Here is a 15,399-nt window from a genome sequence, read left to right on the forward strand (position 1 = left end):
TTTATTTCTTTTGAAAATTTAAGTGCCCTGCCTTACATGACATGCCAACTGCTTTTGAGAGTTACGTCCAATGTCGCCAATTTTTAATTAAACGGCATTAAGTAATTGGGCATTAGAATTAACACGAGTGTTAAAATATCGAACGTCTCATGAAGGAAAATCTAACAGCCCGTAACTACTATATCTAACAGCCCGTTACTAAATCAACCATTGAGGGAATGCTTTGCAAACCGTTCACTCTTAATACATTACGACCAAAACAAAATGTCACCGTCGGTTGTATTATTATTTCGGACCATGTCTTCAACTTTCCATAGGAGCATATTATGATATACGAGGTGTGTTCAAAAAGTATCGCGAATTTTGAATTTTCGCGTGTTACGTATATTCGAATTAAAAAAATTGTATGTTATGTTGGTACATATGTCTCTCACTTATGTTGACAAGTTCGGCCATTTTGAATGTTCAGTTAATTGTTGACAGCTGCTTTTTGCTTGACGTGTTTTGTCTCTTCGACATTTACCTAGTCAAAAAATGGAACAAAGAACCTGTATCAAATTTGAAAAACGAAATTAAGTGCGCAGGTGCGTTCCGAATGTTGACTGTGACATACGGAGAAGCTACTTTGGACAACGTTTATCGGTGGTACAAAATTTTTTCAGAAGGCCGAGAAGATGTGAACGACGAAGAGCGTGCCGGACGCCCGAGCTCTTCAACAATAGACGAAAAAATTGATGAAGTGAAGAAAATGGTATTGGCCAATCGTCGAATCACCGTTAGACAAATTGCCGAGGACCTAGGCATATCGATTGGCTCGTGAACTTCGATTTTAATCGATAATTTGGGCATGAAACGGGTCGCCGCAAAATTCGTACCAAAATTGCTCACACATCGCTGCTTGTACGCGACTCTTGGCCAAAAACAACACACTAATGATACCACAGCCACCGTATTCCCCAGATCTGGCCCCCTGTAACTTTTTCTTGTTCCCGAAACTGAAGAGGCCCATGAAAGGACGACGCTACGCCACGATTGACGAGATAAAGACGGCATCGAAGGAGGAGCCGAACAAGATACAAAAAAATCATTTTTGAAGTGCTTCGAAGATTGGAATAAACGTTGGCACAAGTGTATAATATCCCAAGGGGATTAGTTTGAAGGGGATAACATAGATATTCACGAATAAATAAATAATTTTTGAAAATACACAAAATTCGCGATACTTTTGAACACACTACGTACATGTACTAAATTAAAGAGACGTTCATTATGCAGAAACAAAACGTAATCTGTGTGTTATTCATTTAGTTGGTTTATGATTGTATGTCAAGATAAGTACGTTTTGTTTTGATTGAGTGTTGTGTGTTTCCTTTTATTTTGAATTTATTGACTATCGGTGATAATGTTAAAAAGCTCGTGGACCAAATTTTACGTCTAATAAAAAGACATCCTGATACACTTTTTCACAAAATACAATTATACAAGGATCTCATTGAAAATAAAATAAAACCGACGCGGTAACCACCGCGGCAAAAAATTAAGCTGTGATACAATTGAAGGAAGAGTTTAACTCCTTAAATTCATTTTGTGTTCGGAATACCGAACAATTAATTGCAAACTTCTAAAATAATTATTGATTAATCGTCGCCTGCTCCGGATTTATATCCCTGACGCTCTCATTATTCCTTTGTATTCTGCCCTGTGCTACCAGTTTTATGGTGCAGGAAGTTCTAGATGGGGATCATCTTGTGGTAAATTTTCATTTGCCTTTATTAATATATTGTGTAAAACTGCAGTGGCCACAATGACAGGCAAACAATTTTGAGGCTAATTTGCGTACCAATAGCCAGTATTGGAAAATGACGTTTCCATACTCCAAACAAACGTTCAATTGATTTCTAGTCCTGTGGGCCTACCATCATCTCTTATTCCGACTCAGTTCAGGACCTAAACTGAACTGGTTCGCTATTTCGTACCATGATGTCGTCAAACACGACCAATATACGTCACCGCCTAATCAAGTTCAATATTAAATCGGAATCTACTATCATTCGTTCTGTGTCGTACCATTATGTACAATTGAACCTAAACTGAGTCGGCTATCTGTCAAAATAAGCGATTCAAAACAAGTTAATATTTTTGTGCCCGGATTGGTCTTGTTTGTTATTAAACACAAAAAATGAGCAATATCAGTTTTAAAATGTAATAGTGTTGCAGCATGTGTGCTCCTAGAAAGTATAAGTGGCCACTTGTGACTTGCGTTCGGGCAAAAACACTCGAAAATTCTTTAGCTTAGGAACTTTTGTTGTATCCCGTTGCCAATGATTTAATTTGGAATAAAATTTCCCATAATTTCTCCTATTGAGTATAATTAACTCTTCGACGGGACAACTCACTGTAAATTATAAAACAAAGGGCACTTAAATCACTTTATTTCTTAAAGTTATATATCTTTAGAATTGTTTTTCCCCTCAGTTTAATAATTACTTAAAATGCATTGGAACTTACACGCATACCTACGCCATTATTTATTACACAACACATATGTAAAAACTTTAATCACAACACAGTGTAACACTATAAGAATTTAAAACATAAACACAACCGCGCAACTCGACACTTTTGTCAAAAGCGAGAGGTGCGTTTTTAATTCGAAACAGAAATCTAAATTTAGTTTTATAATAATACAAATGATAAAATATTTTCACCTAAATCAAGGAATTAAATTAAGTTTGTAGCGAGTTAATACCCGCCTTTCAATTAAATTATTAACAGTTCGTATATATTAGTCATTTTTAATTTATTTCATTTTAACCAAAATAAACAGTAACTTATCGGGAAATAACTAACTAAGGTTTCGGAACGCAGAACTCGAAGTATTGAACAAGCGAAACACACTTATACAGTGCTTATAGGGCTATCCCTTTTTAATTTGTTGTGTAGCGAACAGACCAGAGACAAATTTCATTCACTCATCCACCGAGTTCCGACTCAATTGCGATAGTGAGTTAACGACATGATGGTACGAAATAACCCGATTCAGTTAAGGAACCTATATTGAACTGAATCAATACTGAGTCGCTCGATAAAAGATGATGGTAGGCCCTCTGATTTCTAAAATAGTCAAAACAGATTCTTTTGACAATCGAAACCTTGTGCTTATATCGATGTCATCGTAATCATCAAAATAGTTCCGACGTGTATCTCCGTTTCCAAATTCCATAAGACCTTTCAATAGGATTCCTTGATCTAATTTGTGACTCATTGTATAGATGTTCTAATGGAGTCTTTGGATTTTCTAGTGGAGGCATTGTATAGGATGTGGAAGCATATCCATAATCAACAAGTAATAACGCATCACCATTATGTCTAACATAAAAGATGGCTTTTCGATAGCAATTATTAAAAATAGTGCTGTCGTGACATGACCTTGGCCATCTTGCAACAATATCAGTAATCTCCATATTTGCATTGCAAATAGTCTGGACGTTAATACAAAAATATCCCTTTCTATTTCTGAAAATTTCAGCCTGATCTCCACCTGGAGATGTTATCCTAACATGGGTGCAATCCATTGCTCCTATTGCTCTAGGAAACTTAGCTATTTGATAAAAGTTACTTTGTTCTTGCTGTATTTCCTGCCTCTTAGTAGGAAATTTTACATATTCTTGATGTAACGATGCTATAGCTGCACTAACTCGGTGTATTCTATGTGCTGTTGATACACTAAATCCACTGAAATCACCAGTGGCTAATTGTGTGTTGTTGGTTGCATAGAATCTTAGGGTGGTCAAAAGCTGGTTGATGGGGATATAGATTGGTTCCTGAAAGAACGAAAAACGTAATCGTATTATTTTAAAATCTATGAACAAAAACATAGTACATACTAATTATACACCTAATAACTGTACTGTACAATCCATTAAAATTTGTACATAGAAAGTATCATTCTTACAAAGTATAAATAAATAAAATAAAGCTTTAAAACTAACATTGACATTTTAGGTTGGGTATGTAAATTATAATAATAGTCTAGCTAAGCAATTTAAGTACATACATATTATATTACTAACCTCTCAGACATAAATTCCAATTGATTTTCAATCTTCAGTAGTAAATTATATGTTGCTGCTTTAGATAAACGAAATCTTATCATGAAATCCTTTTCGTCATAGTTGTAAAATGCTCATTTCTTTCTTTGAGCCATCTTGGACGTCGTATTACAACATAAGTCATCTTCACTGTCGCTTTCATTTTCCGAAATAAGTTGTCTCAAATGCTGCATATTTTAATTATAAAACGTAAATGAACTTATTTTTCGTTACAATTTCACAATGTACCCAGTTGCTATATGGCTTTTTTATATATATTTAAAGAGTAATATAATATACTGGAAAAATAAATCTCTTGGGTTGCTCCTCAATAATAATTGCTTTCGTTATTAATGTGATGGTTGCTCTCTGCCAGTTGACTGACAAGACATAGATTGACCATCAGCTGGCTAATAAAAACGCCATTTTGATTTTATCCGAAGATGAAGCTCGTTATTCCTTCAAAATTGATGGGATAAGAATTACTCTGGTATAACTTGCTTATTCTCTGAATAAGTAGTTGGTGAAACGCAAACATAGTAACCGAGAGTAAATATTAGTTTTATACTTGGAATAAAAATTATTCTGCTTTGGTGAAATCGGGTCTAAGTAGTATAACACTGCCATGTACTTTTGAAAATAAGAAACAAGTTAATATTCAATCTATGGTTGTAAAATGTGACTGTTCAACTATACTAGGCTGGAAAACTTGTGAAGACCAACCAGGGTATTGTCAAAAGATTATTTAAATTAACATCCAATCAAACTCAAAGGTCAGTACAATCATTTCTTGATACATATTCAGACACATTTGAAGGGTTAGGTTGTTTACCACATGAAGGGCACTTACACATTGACACTAGAATTACACCAAAAATATGTCCAGTTCGTAGAATTCGCTATGCATTACATTCAAAACTTAAAGTAGAATTAGATAGAATGGAACATCTACAAGTAATTGAAAAGTAAATAAGCCTACTGACTGGTGAAACGCTATAGTCCGCATAGAAAAGGGGCCGTTTAAGTATTACGTACGCAGATTTATTACAATTATTTACCGCCCCCCATCCCCTTTGTCAGCAAAAGTAAGCAAAGCTCTTACCTCTCTTTAGTCAATCAATGTATAGTTTCTTTTTTATATTATAATTATAACGTTATAATTATAATTTGAAAATTAAGAAAATAGATTTAGGATAGAAATTATATTTTACTGATATGGTATTCAACATAGAGTAAAGGACAAAAATATATCTTACTAACATAAACTTATTTTAAATTTTGGTGCACATATTAAACTCAAATTAACAGTCTTCAGTCCATGAAACCTGAATCCATGATTCTAAGTTTTCGATGACATTGGATTGCTTCGATTGCTGCTCAGTGTTGTGAATCTGCTCGCTTTTATCCGATTTTAGAATGTCTACGTCGTTCTTATCGAGCCATTCAACATCATGGTGCTCTAAATTTTGAATAATGCACATTAGTTCATTAGCACGACTAGCCGCGACTCTTACAGGTCTAACTTTCCTATCAGTGTGCGTGTTCACTTTTTTATGGATCTTTTCGATGTGTCGATTTAGTGACTTGACGGAAGCACGATGAAAACCACACGTTTTGTATGTTCGACTTGATAGCCTCAATTTTACCGTCGGACAAAAATAATCGTAGGGCATTTGCAGGAAATCTTCGAGTGAAGCACTTAAGCGTAGAGCTTTCACATCGTGAATCAGCATTTTTTTCATTTTACTTTGGAAGAACAAGCATTATTAAATTTATTAAAATCACAAATAAATAAGTAAATGGATACTCCAATTTCTCCTTCATACTTTACACGGGCTTAGGACCGTCGGAAATACCTACTTTATTTAAGCATTACTTTCCGATAAAATACCTACTTCATTTATTGTCATAGTAATAAAAATAAACAGTGCGAACGAACTATGAGTACTTCTGGCGTATTTAAAAAATTGGGGCTATTTACAAAATAATCAACTAACATACCTAAACAGTTTATTTACAAATTACCTATTTACACTTCCCGGTAACGAAGCAACTGCTCGAAATGGAGTCCGCCGCGTTCGATACACAAACGTGCACTTCTTAAGTTATTGTATTTAAGCTTTCGCAATGTGTCTCTGTCACTTTTCACTCGGTTAAAGTCGTCCACTGTCGCACTACGTAACTCGTCAGGTGTTTCGTGTTCCAAAAAATACACGAGTCTTTGTTTCCGACCACAAGAAAATATCCAGGGGTGTTAAGTCCGGGCTTCTCGCCGGCCAAGTCACGGGGCCGCCGCGCCGCGGCCAATCCATAGTCCCGTAATGTTCATTACCAGTGCATCGTTGTCGTGAATTGCGTGCGCCCGACGGAAATGATACGGGTGTAATCCGTAGGTATTTAATGTTTTCCACACAAATACTAATATTAAATTCCCGTGCCGCCATTCTCGTGCTTCGCCGAGGATCCCGCTCAAAGTACTCTAAAATGTCCACTTCGTTATCCGGCGAGTCATTCACCCGTCCTCGGCGTTGCACATGAGCCGGCGCGTGGAATTATCCGTGGTCGAGGAGGCGCTGGGTTGCAGCCAAGGTAGTGGGAGTAGATGGAACTTGAGGAGTTTCGATCCCGTGAAGTCGCAGCGGATTCAAACGATCCGGCTAGGAGTACAACCGCCTAGCCTCTTCCAAATTGTACTTACTTAGCTACAGCGTATAGCTGAACCATTGACAAATACCCCGCGTTTGAATATTAGTACTGACGACTCATTTTCGTAATCAAAACAGCCTAAGCCTAATTTAAGTATGAATCTATGTTCTCTTTTATTTGCTATCGCTAATTTTATTTTATGCCGCTCCAGGTTTAGTCGATTGGATTTCATCTTATCCCATGTTAACGGTGATGTGCGTGCATTAGCTTATATAACTATTGTGACTATGTACAAGAAAGACTTGGAAAAAATACAAAGAAGTACTGAACAATTGATGACAAAAAGAAAGCCCGGAGTTTCTTTCTGCCTTCTTCTTCGGGTAGTCATCACTTAGGTAGCTAGTGAAAGGCTGGTAGGTTAGCTAGGCTAGGGCTCATGTCCTCACCGGTGAGGATCGCGACGCGTTACCCTTCTATTTCCCTACTTGCCAGCCCGAGCTGCTTACTTCGGTTTGTACCTAGTCTTTTGTATAAACTTTATCCCTAATTTAAAATCTCCATAGTTATATAAGTGATTTTAATAGTTGTTTAGAAATAATAATTATTCTTATTCTTTGTTTTGACGTATCATAAGTGCAATTTTGTTCGCCTACGTGATAAATAAAGTATTTTATTTTATTTTATTTTAATCGCGCGCGTGTTGTCCTATTACTGACTGAAGGACGGCGCGACGGGCGGGGGAGCGCGGGAGTGTATGCGCTCGCCGTTCTGAGGCATAAGTACATCAGAGGGGTGCGCGTGATTGGCTACGATGTGACGCGACGCGGCGGTCTCTTTGTACCTATTTTTTTGGAGAATATTTTGCCACTTAGTTATGAATGGCACCAATCGTAGTGTTTGTAGTGGTGTTACCACGATTTCTCATTTATTATTCGGAAACGAGTATTCATTTTAACCCTTGAATGCGTGAGTCCTACAAACTGACAGCTGTCACGAAAGCCCAGCGGCTGTATGTGTCGGCGCGTAAAAAACGCGCGATTGCCACCTTTATAGACGATATGCGCCATAAACAATGTAATAAATCATAAATCTTTATTCCGTAAACGGTGTTATATTCATAAAAAGATTGTGAATATGGATACCTACAATATATAAATTTGATATTACGACTTCAGTATTTAGATATAATAGGGTACCGGACTCATTTTTGTTCTTTACTATTATCAAATATTTACATAATATAAATTATAACACAGAAGGAATTATTAAAATCCGGTTAAAAATCAACAGGTTATAAGTCTTTGAATTTCGGTGGAAGGGGTAATTAACAAGAAACAGAAAAGAGACGAAATACCCACATGTGACGTCATCGGGAATTAAGACGCGTGCGAAAGAAAGAGATGAAGCGATATCCCCACATCGCGCCCACTTCTGCACATTACAATATTTTAAATATGAATTACTCGCTCATATTTTAACCAATTATTATGCAGTTTTCGCAGCAGTGCTTCTTTTCGTATTATTAGCCAGTATATATAGAATAATGTACAAAATCAAGCATAGGCCGGTCCCCTATTATTACTAGTTTTAGGTACCCGAGCTCGACACAAAATGTCGAATAATATAAAATCCAAACAATATTTTGTATGATCGTTACACTCAATACAATGTAAAAGAACTAAAGTATCAGCAAAACATCACATCGAAGGTACCTGAGACCGAAATGTTTATATTAGCCACTTGAAACTATAAACAAAAACTGCTTGCGTCATCTGTTTATACTTCACATTCCAAGCCTCGGTTTTTTGTTTTCTTAGGACATAAGTGTTGAATGATGCTTGTTATAAAAACAAAACATTCTTCGACCCATTTTTTGGATTTACCCTCATTTCACTACGCCGAAACTTATCAAATTATATTATAATTGAAAGGTCAATTTTCAAGGTCTCGAATGGTTACAAGTTTTATTTAGCTAACCACTATTTCCCTTAGAATCTATATATATTGTGTTTCCTGGAAATTAGATAACATTCCAAGTTGAAGATATCAACAATTGTAAAAAAAACATTCTATTGTTCCATTGTATGTATTGTTTGTGCTGTAGTGTTGATCCGCTAACTTTTCGACAATATTATCGACTATTATCGATAATTGTCCGAACCATGTCTTTACAATAGTAATTGTAAATCACAAAATAAAAAAACTATAGCCAATTTGTATTGTTGTTTTATTGCATGATAAGTTATAATAAAACATAATTCCCAATTTGGTATATGTAATAGTAACAAACATATTATTACACTTTACATCGCGTACGTACATATTATCTTTTCATAGAACTAAACAATCGAGACTATTTTCATTACACAATAAATAAAAGTATACAAAAAGTATATGATAAAAAATGGTAAAATAAAATTGATATAAACACAATACCATAACGCATAAAGTTTGAAATACAAAATATTATAAGGGCAATTACGAAAGAAATGAGAACGTATAGGTATATTATTAGCTTGGCACTTCACGACATGAAATATAATAATAGGGTCAACAAAGACGACGACGGGAGCATATGAGAAAGTCTAAACGCTGGTAATGCACCTGACAGGTCAGCCGCATGTTTTTATGAAGATGATCGTCATTGTTGGGTCATCCGAGGCCGTAAGTATTAAAATCGGTTTGTTTTTATTTCTTGTGTATACTTGTTCTATGACTTTTGTAACTAATGAAAATAATATCTACGAGCGTTACACTACTGCGAAAAGTTATTATTAGTTTATAAGTACAATACGCAGAATTTTCAAGTACAATGGAGTCAACAAAACACTCCGCGACATTTTTTAGAGTGTACTTTGATTTAAATTTTCTTTCTACCTTCACCATTTTATGCCTTCTGAGTTAGACTCATTAGAAGGTTATACATCATTTCTTTGCCAGTTGATCATTCTGCGGCTGAGCTCCGTAGTACTTTTTTTCTTTTCTTTTTTTTTGTTTATTGCCTCGACGGCCCGAAGCCCCGCTGACGGGGCCTCCAGCCTGAGCCGCCGGATTCCTGCCCGCTCCTGGACGCCTCCTCCCTCCAATGTAATGCATTGGAGAGAGCTTTGGCGTCCAGATCCCGGGGCAGCAATCCGGCCAAAAAACCAAGCCGCCTTGTACGAGACCGTGCGGTACGCCCCGCTGCGGGCCCCGCAGGAGAGCGACAGGATGCCGAGCTCCGTAGTGCTGCCATAAGTTTAGACGTCTCAGGCTGGAGGCCCCGTCCCCGTACCTAGGTACGGGGACGGGGCCTCCAGCGTGAGACGCCGGATTCCTGCCCGCTCCTGGACGCCTCCTCCCTCCAATGAAATGCATTGGAGAGAGCTTTGGCGTCCAGATCCCGGGGCAGGAATCCGGCAAGGAAATGAGTTTTCTTTTGGGAGCTTTTTCAGGACGTAGGCCACGATCGCGCTCGCGTTCTCTATTAGGTCAACCAAAAACAAAGGTCAACAAAATCTCTAAATCCTCTTTATTGAGTCTAGTAATCTGCTTATTCTGCCTGGACCATTGTTTTTGGAAAATAATTAAAAAAATTAAAAGACAAGAGTGTTGCCATTTTTAAACTTTCTCCTAAAATAGTATTATTTGCAGATACCAAAACTATGTGAATAGGTGATCGCAAACAAAGCTATCGACTTATGGCAGTACTACGGAGCTCAGCTGCAGAATGATCAACTGGCAAAGAAATGATGATCATACAAGCTATTGCCATCGTTTATCAAAGTTGGATTTGGACAATTTAATAAAGTACTATGGATGAAGATTATGGGCAAGATCCAGAAAATCACAAACGCAGAATTCTCAATTCTGCGTCTGCGTTCTGGGATCTGTATCTTTAGAAAATTTGGCGTCAGAAACGTAAAAGTTTATTTACACAAAGAGTGGAGGTCGAGGGAGAGTCCACCACGCTAGCCTAGTGCGGATTGTTAGACTTCACCACCCTCGAATATCCTTGATTTTATCTTTTTACATAATGTGCATGAAAAGCTCTTCCAAGAGAAAACTCTTGTATTAGATCTAAATCAAGTGAAAATTTATTTGGCAAAATATTTGGAAAATGTCCGTGGACAAAAAATGGACGTGGCCGGGGACCCAGCCGTGGACGCGGACGTGGTGGAAGGCGGGGAGTGGGAAGTCGTTGTCGGGTTGATGACCACGGATTATCCCGGATTGAAAGAAAAAGATATAGTGGAGATCTATCACCCAGATATAATAATTAAATATGGGCAAGATCCAGAAAATACCCAAACGCAGACGCAGAATTCTCAATTCTGCGTCTGCGTTTGGGATCTGTATCTTTAGAAAATTTGGCGTCAGAAACGTAAAAGTTTATTTACTACAGAAGAGTGGAGGTCGAGGGAGAGTCCACCACGCTAGCCTAGTGCGGATTGTTAGACTTCACCACCCTCGAATATCCTTGATTTTATCTTTTTACATAATGTGCATGAAAAAGCTCTTCCAAGAGAAAACTCTTGTATTAGATCTAAATCAAGTGAAAATTTATTTGGCAAAATATTTGGAAAATGTCCGTGGACAAAAAATGGACGTGGCCGGGGACCCAGCCGTGGACGCGGACGTGGTGGAAGGCGGGAGTGGGAAGTCGTTGTCGGGTTGATGACCACGGATTATCCCGGATTGAAAGAAAAGGATATAGTGGAGAATTACTATCCACGTTTGCTTCTACAAGTTACGAAGGTACACTCTAAATAATGATTAGCATCTACTTTAGTGCGGATTGTTAGACTTCACCACCCTCGAATCTCTTTGATTTTATCTTTTTTCATAATAAATGTGCATGAAAAGCTCTTCCAAGAGAAAACTCTTGTATTAGATCTAAATCAAACGAAAATTTATTTGGAAAAATATTTGGAACTAAAGTAGATGCTAATCATTATTTAGAGTGTACCTTCGTAACTTGTAGAAGCAAACGTGGATACTAATTTTCTGGGTGATAGATGTCCACTATGTCCTTTTCTTTCAATCCGGGATAAGCCTTATGACGTCCCGTGCCATTTGCCGTAATTCGGGTGGGACGTCGTCATCGTCATCAAATAACTTTCAAGTTTCTGACGCTAAATTTTCTAAAGATACAGATCCCAAACGCAGACGCAGAATTAAGAATTCTGCGTCTGCGTTTGGGATCTGTATCTTGCCCATATTCTTCATTGTATTTTCTGTATCTTTCCCATATTCTTCATTAAATTGTACAAATCCAACTTTGATCAACGATGGCTATAGCCACTTGCCAGTTACTATGTACTAAAGTTTTTGTAGCGTTATTTTAACCTGTCAGGTGCATTTGCACCGTTTAGAGTTTATAATATGCTCCAGGTAGAATTAGCAGATTACTAGACTCAATAAAGAGGATTTAGAGATTTTGTTATGACCTTTGTTTTTAGAAAATTAAAAGCATTGGAACTGCATTTCTTATTAATGATAAAAAAAATGTTTTAATTTTATTAAAATGATATTTTTTTTCACTTCTATTATTGATATAGAATTCAAAAATTTAAAAACCAAGGCAAAATGAACTGAGTATATTGGGCGACGTGATTGGAATCCTACACCAAATACAAATATTCGTTCTTTACATTTTGAGAAGAAATGCATAAAACACACGTTTAATTAACGCGAGTAAAAGATAACTGTTTTCCAACAATATTCCCGATAAGTAAAATAGTAATGATTATTATAAGTACTTCACCTAATAGTCATATTACTTTAATATATTGTTATGAATAAAATTAGAATTGTTACATAAAAGAATAGATAAACATAAAAGAAACAACATAAAGATGAAATGTAAGATATATTTTTACAATTGGCGGTCTTATGTTTCGAGCAACCTTGCATGCACGGAAATAGATACATAATCATATTGTTGTTATTGCAAATAATTATTATAATTCATTATCTTAACCACCATCCTTACGCTCCTTGATTTTAGTTTGCTGAAACATAGTTATGTTTCTCGATCAAAGAGCATAATAATAAAATAAAATAAAACCAACCAAATAATTGCTGACTACGCTATCTTATTCCAGTTATCATGTATTAAGTAAATATCTTAATCTGTAACTTAATTTTTTAGCAAGGAATAGTGCAACATACAAATATAGATCAAACACAACTGGTTGTTTGTCACAACAGGTACTGCTTTCTTTAACAATTGTTACTTATAAATCAGTTTCAGTTTGTTTGTTTATATTATGGTTTGTTATATTTATATTATGGTAGAACCTAACCCTTTTCGTATTTGATCTTTTTTGGGCTTGTTAGTATCTCGTTTAATTCTTCGATGTCGATACAAAATTTCCGGTACTAGCATATCACTATTGTAAGGGGCGGAGTCGGCGCCATTTTATGCATTAAATGAGCCGCATGTCACGTGACCATATCACTCATCCTCTATACTCTTTAATCATTGCATGACATTACTTAAATAACCAAAACAAATTACAATAAACAAACCTAAAACAATTCTAATTAAACAAGGTAATAATATCACTGTAATAATTGGTTACAGAAATGATTAAACTTAATAACATTTAAAGGTTTTGTCATTATGTCTGCTATATTTTCTTCAGACTTTATATAATGCAATGAAATCATCTTTTTACTAACAATGTCTTTTACAAAGTTATATTTTATATCAATATGTTTGCTTCTTTACACTTCTTCCACTTCTTGTGGTATATTTATCTCTTTCTTCATCTTGACTCTCTATCTCTTTCAATTTACTGTCAGTTTGTTTTATGTTATCCTTGTTTCCTTCATAATTTATAATATTTCTATTCTAATTCCTTCATAATTTGTAACAATCGGCAACGCCGCAAAAATGGTATTTTGAGTTGTTATCTCGCCACGAGGGGTAGCGGGAGAGTGCAGGGCGCGCGGCGTCGCTCGGGCGGAGCGTATGTGTTTACATTGTATGTACGTATGCAAATAGGTAAAGTGTTATGGACACAACAATAATTACTTAATCAGTCATTACACACTCATAGCCACAGCACTTATTATACAATTTTTAATTTTCGATATGTCCGCCATCGTTATTAACACACGAATTATATCGACGAACAATATTGTTTTGAATTGTTCTAATAATGTCACTATTAGCGGTTAAGGGTGTTTCCGCCAAATTTCAAAATTTGGAAGAACGAAATAAAAATTCAGGTAATGATTTATTAATAACATTAATTTATTTCCCCAATTATTAAAAAGGTTCTACTTTGGGTGTACAAGATTTGTTTAAAGTAGTTTAATTAAAATTTAAAAACAAAAACGACATGGACACATAAGACACGGTAAGGACATGCTAATAAATATTGTTAATATTAGGTAATATAAATTATCTCATGTAAAAGAAAACCGAAAAAATAACATTTTGACTGAAATATTTTTGGAGCTATTGTAGATAATAAAATATGAAAGGAACGGTAAAGACATCGAAATACGGTAATGACAAGCTTTATATGGGTAAAATGTTTGAATTACTTATTGAATCTTAATAGCTATCATATGATATTACAGAGATTGAGACAAAAAGAAAACAGTAAAGTAAGTTAAAATCAACTAATTTATTGTAACATAGTTCTAATGGAACTAAAAAATATTGATGATCATTATTAAATCAGTCTCATTATTTAATAAAATCACAGAAAAATTACAACAAAGTCAGTCTATAAAGCAAGCAAAATGTTACTGAAACAGAAACATATATTATAAATTTTAAACATAACGAAAAATATATAATAAACTTTAAAAATATATATGCTCAATATTTTCAAAGTGAAAATTCAATGTTGCGTCTATATGTGGTGCTGATAACACTGAAACAATACAGTGCCTAGTAATTTAGTCTCTTTTACGTGTTTTAGGCCATCCGAATCCACTAGGTCAGTGGTTCTCAAACTTTTTAAATGACGGAACCCTTTTGGGAAGCAAAATACTTGATGGAACCCTACAATAAAACAATTGTTTTTATAAGTGTATTTTTTATTAATCAGCATAATAAAAGTACAATGTAACAGTTACTAATTATTATTTACTTCACCACTTGGCAAGGACAATAATAGAAAACATTAAAAAAGAAAAAATCTAACTAGTGGGAGGTATGAAACTGTTTTTTATTTTTCATCAATTGGTTGATATCAGGTTTGATGGAAGAAAGTTGGAGTCTCATATCAGCTTCGGCGTCCAGTCTATTGCGATATTTTGTTTTCGTGGCTGCGTAGGTAGAGAATCCTGTTTCGCACAAATATGTAGTTGGGAACGGAGAAGAATATCCAGAGCCATTTGGCCAAGCATTGCACATTCATCTTGGATTCTGCACCAAAATCATTGAGAGGCGTCGTTTTGAACAGTGACTCCATACTTGTGTCTGATGACATTTCTAAAAGAGATACATATATCTCGTTTGACATGTTTTCAGGCTTTTCCAAGTTGGGTAAAAAAGGATTATGAATCCATGAATTCACTTTAATTTTTGTATTGTGTTCTTCGGGAAAATACTTTTCAAAAGATGCGCGCATCGAACTGAGATATTGGACCAATTCTTCAAACACATCATCTTCAAACATTTCGAGTCGTTTTCGCTAACAAACTCACTGAGTAACGT

General features: G+C 35.7%; 2 protein-coding genes across 2 annotated transcripts in view; one reads left to right on the forward strand and one right to left on the reverse strand.

The window, feature by feature from the left end:
* Window positions 1–1,696: 1,696 nt before the first annotated feature.
* LOC119188601 (putative nuclease HARBI1) lies at window positions 1,697–4,050 on the reverse strand. Its single transcript, XM_037436325.1, has 2 exons — window positions 3,189–4,050; window positions 1,697–1,827 (listed from the first exon to the last, which is right to left on the reverse strand). The coding sequence occupies exons 1-2, from the start codon at window positions 3,876–3,878 to the stop codon at window positions 1,714–1,716; spliced, it is 804 nt and encodes a 267-aa protein (XP_037292222.1). The 5' UTR covers window positions 3,879–4,050; the 3' UTR covers window positions 1,697–1,713.
* Window positions 4,051–10,853: 6,803 nt separating this feature from the next.
* The window catches only part of LOC119188602 (dynein heavy chain 1, axonemal-like), a 27,491-nt gene continuing 22,945 nt past the window's right edge, over window positions 10,854–15,399 (forward strand). The window contains 1 exon segment of the mRNA XM_037436326.1: window positions 10,854–11,060. Within this exon segment, the coding sequence (XP_037292223.1) occupies window positions 10,854–11,060 (207 nt within the window).

Source organism: Manduca sexta, chromosome 7, assembly GCF_014839805.1.
Source record: "Manduca sexta isolate Smith_Timp_Sample1 chromosome 7, JHU_Msex_v1.0, whole genome shotgun sequence".
In the NCBI taxonomy this organism is placed as follows: domain Eukaryota; kingdom Metazoa; phylum Arthropoda; class Insecta; order Lepidoptera; family Sphingidae; genus Manduca; species Manduca sexta.

What these genes read in the sequence shown, in the direction of transcription:
- LOC119188601 (XM_037436325.1), bottom strand. Translation starts at nt 3,878, where the DNA reads ATGTTTTTGTTCATAGATTTTAAAATAATACGATTACGTTTTTCGTTC. An exon ending in GGAGATACACGTCGGAACTA is followed by an intron (nt 1,828 to 3,188) that starts TTTTGATGATTA and finishes TACGCAAATTAG; the next exon opens with CCTCAAAATTGTTTGCCTGT.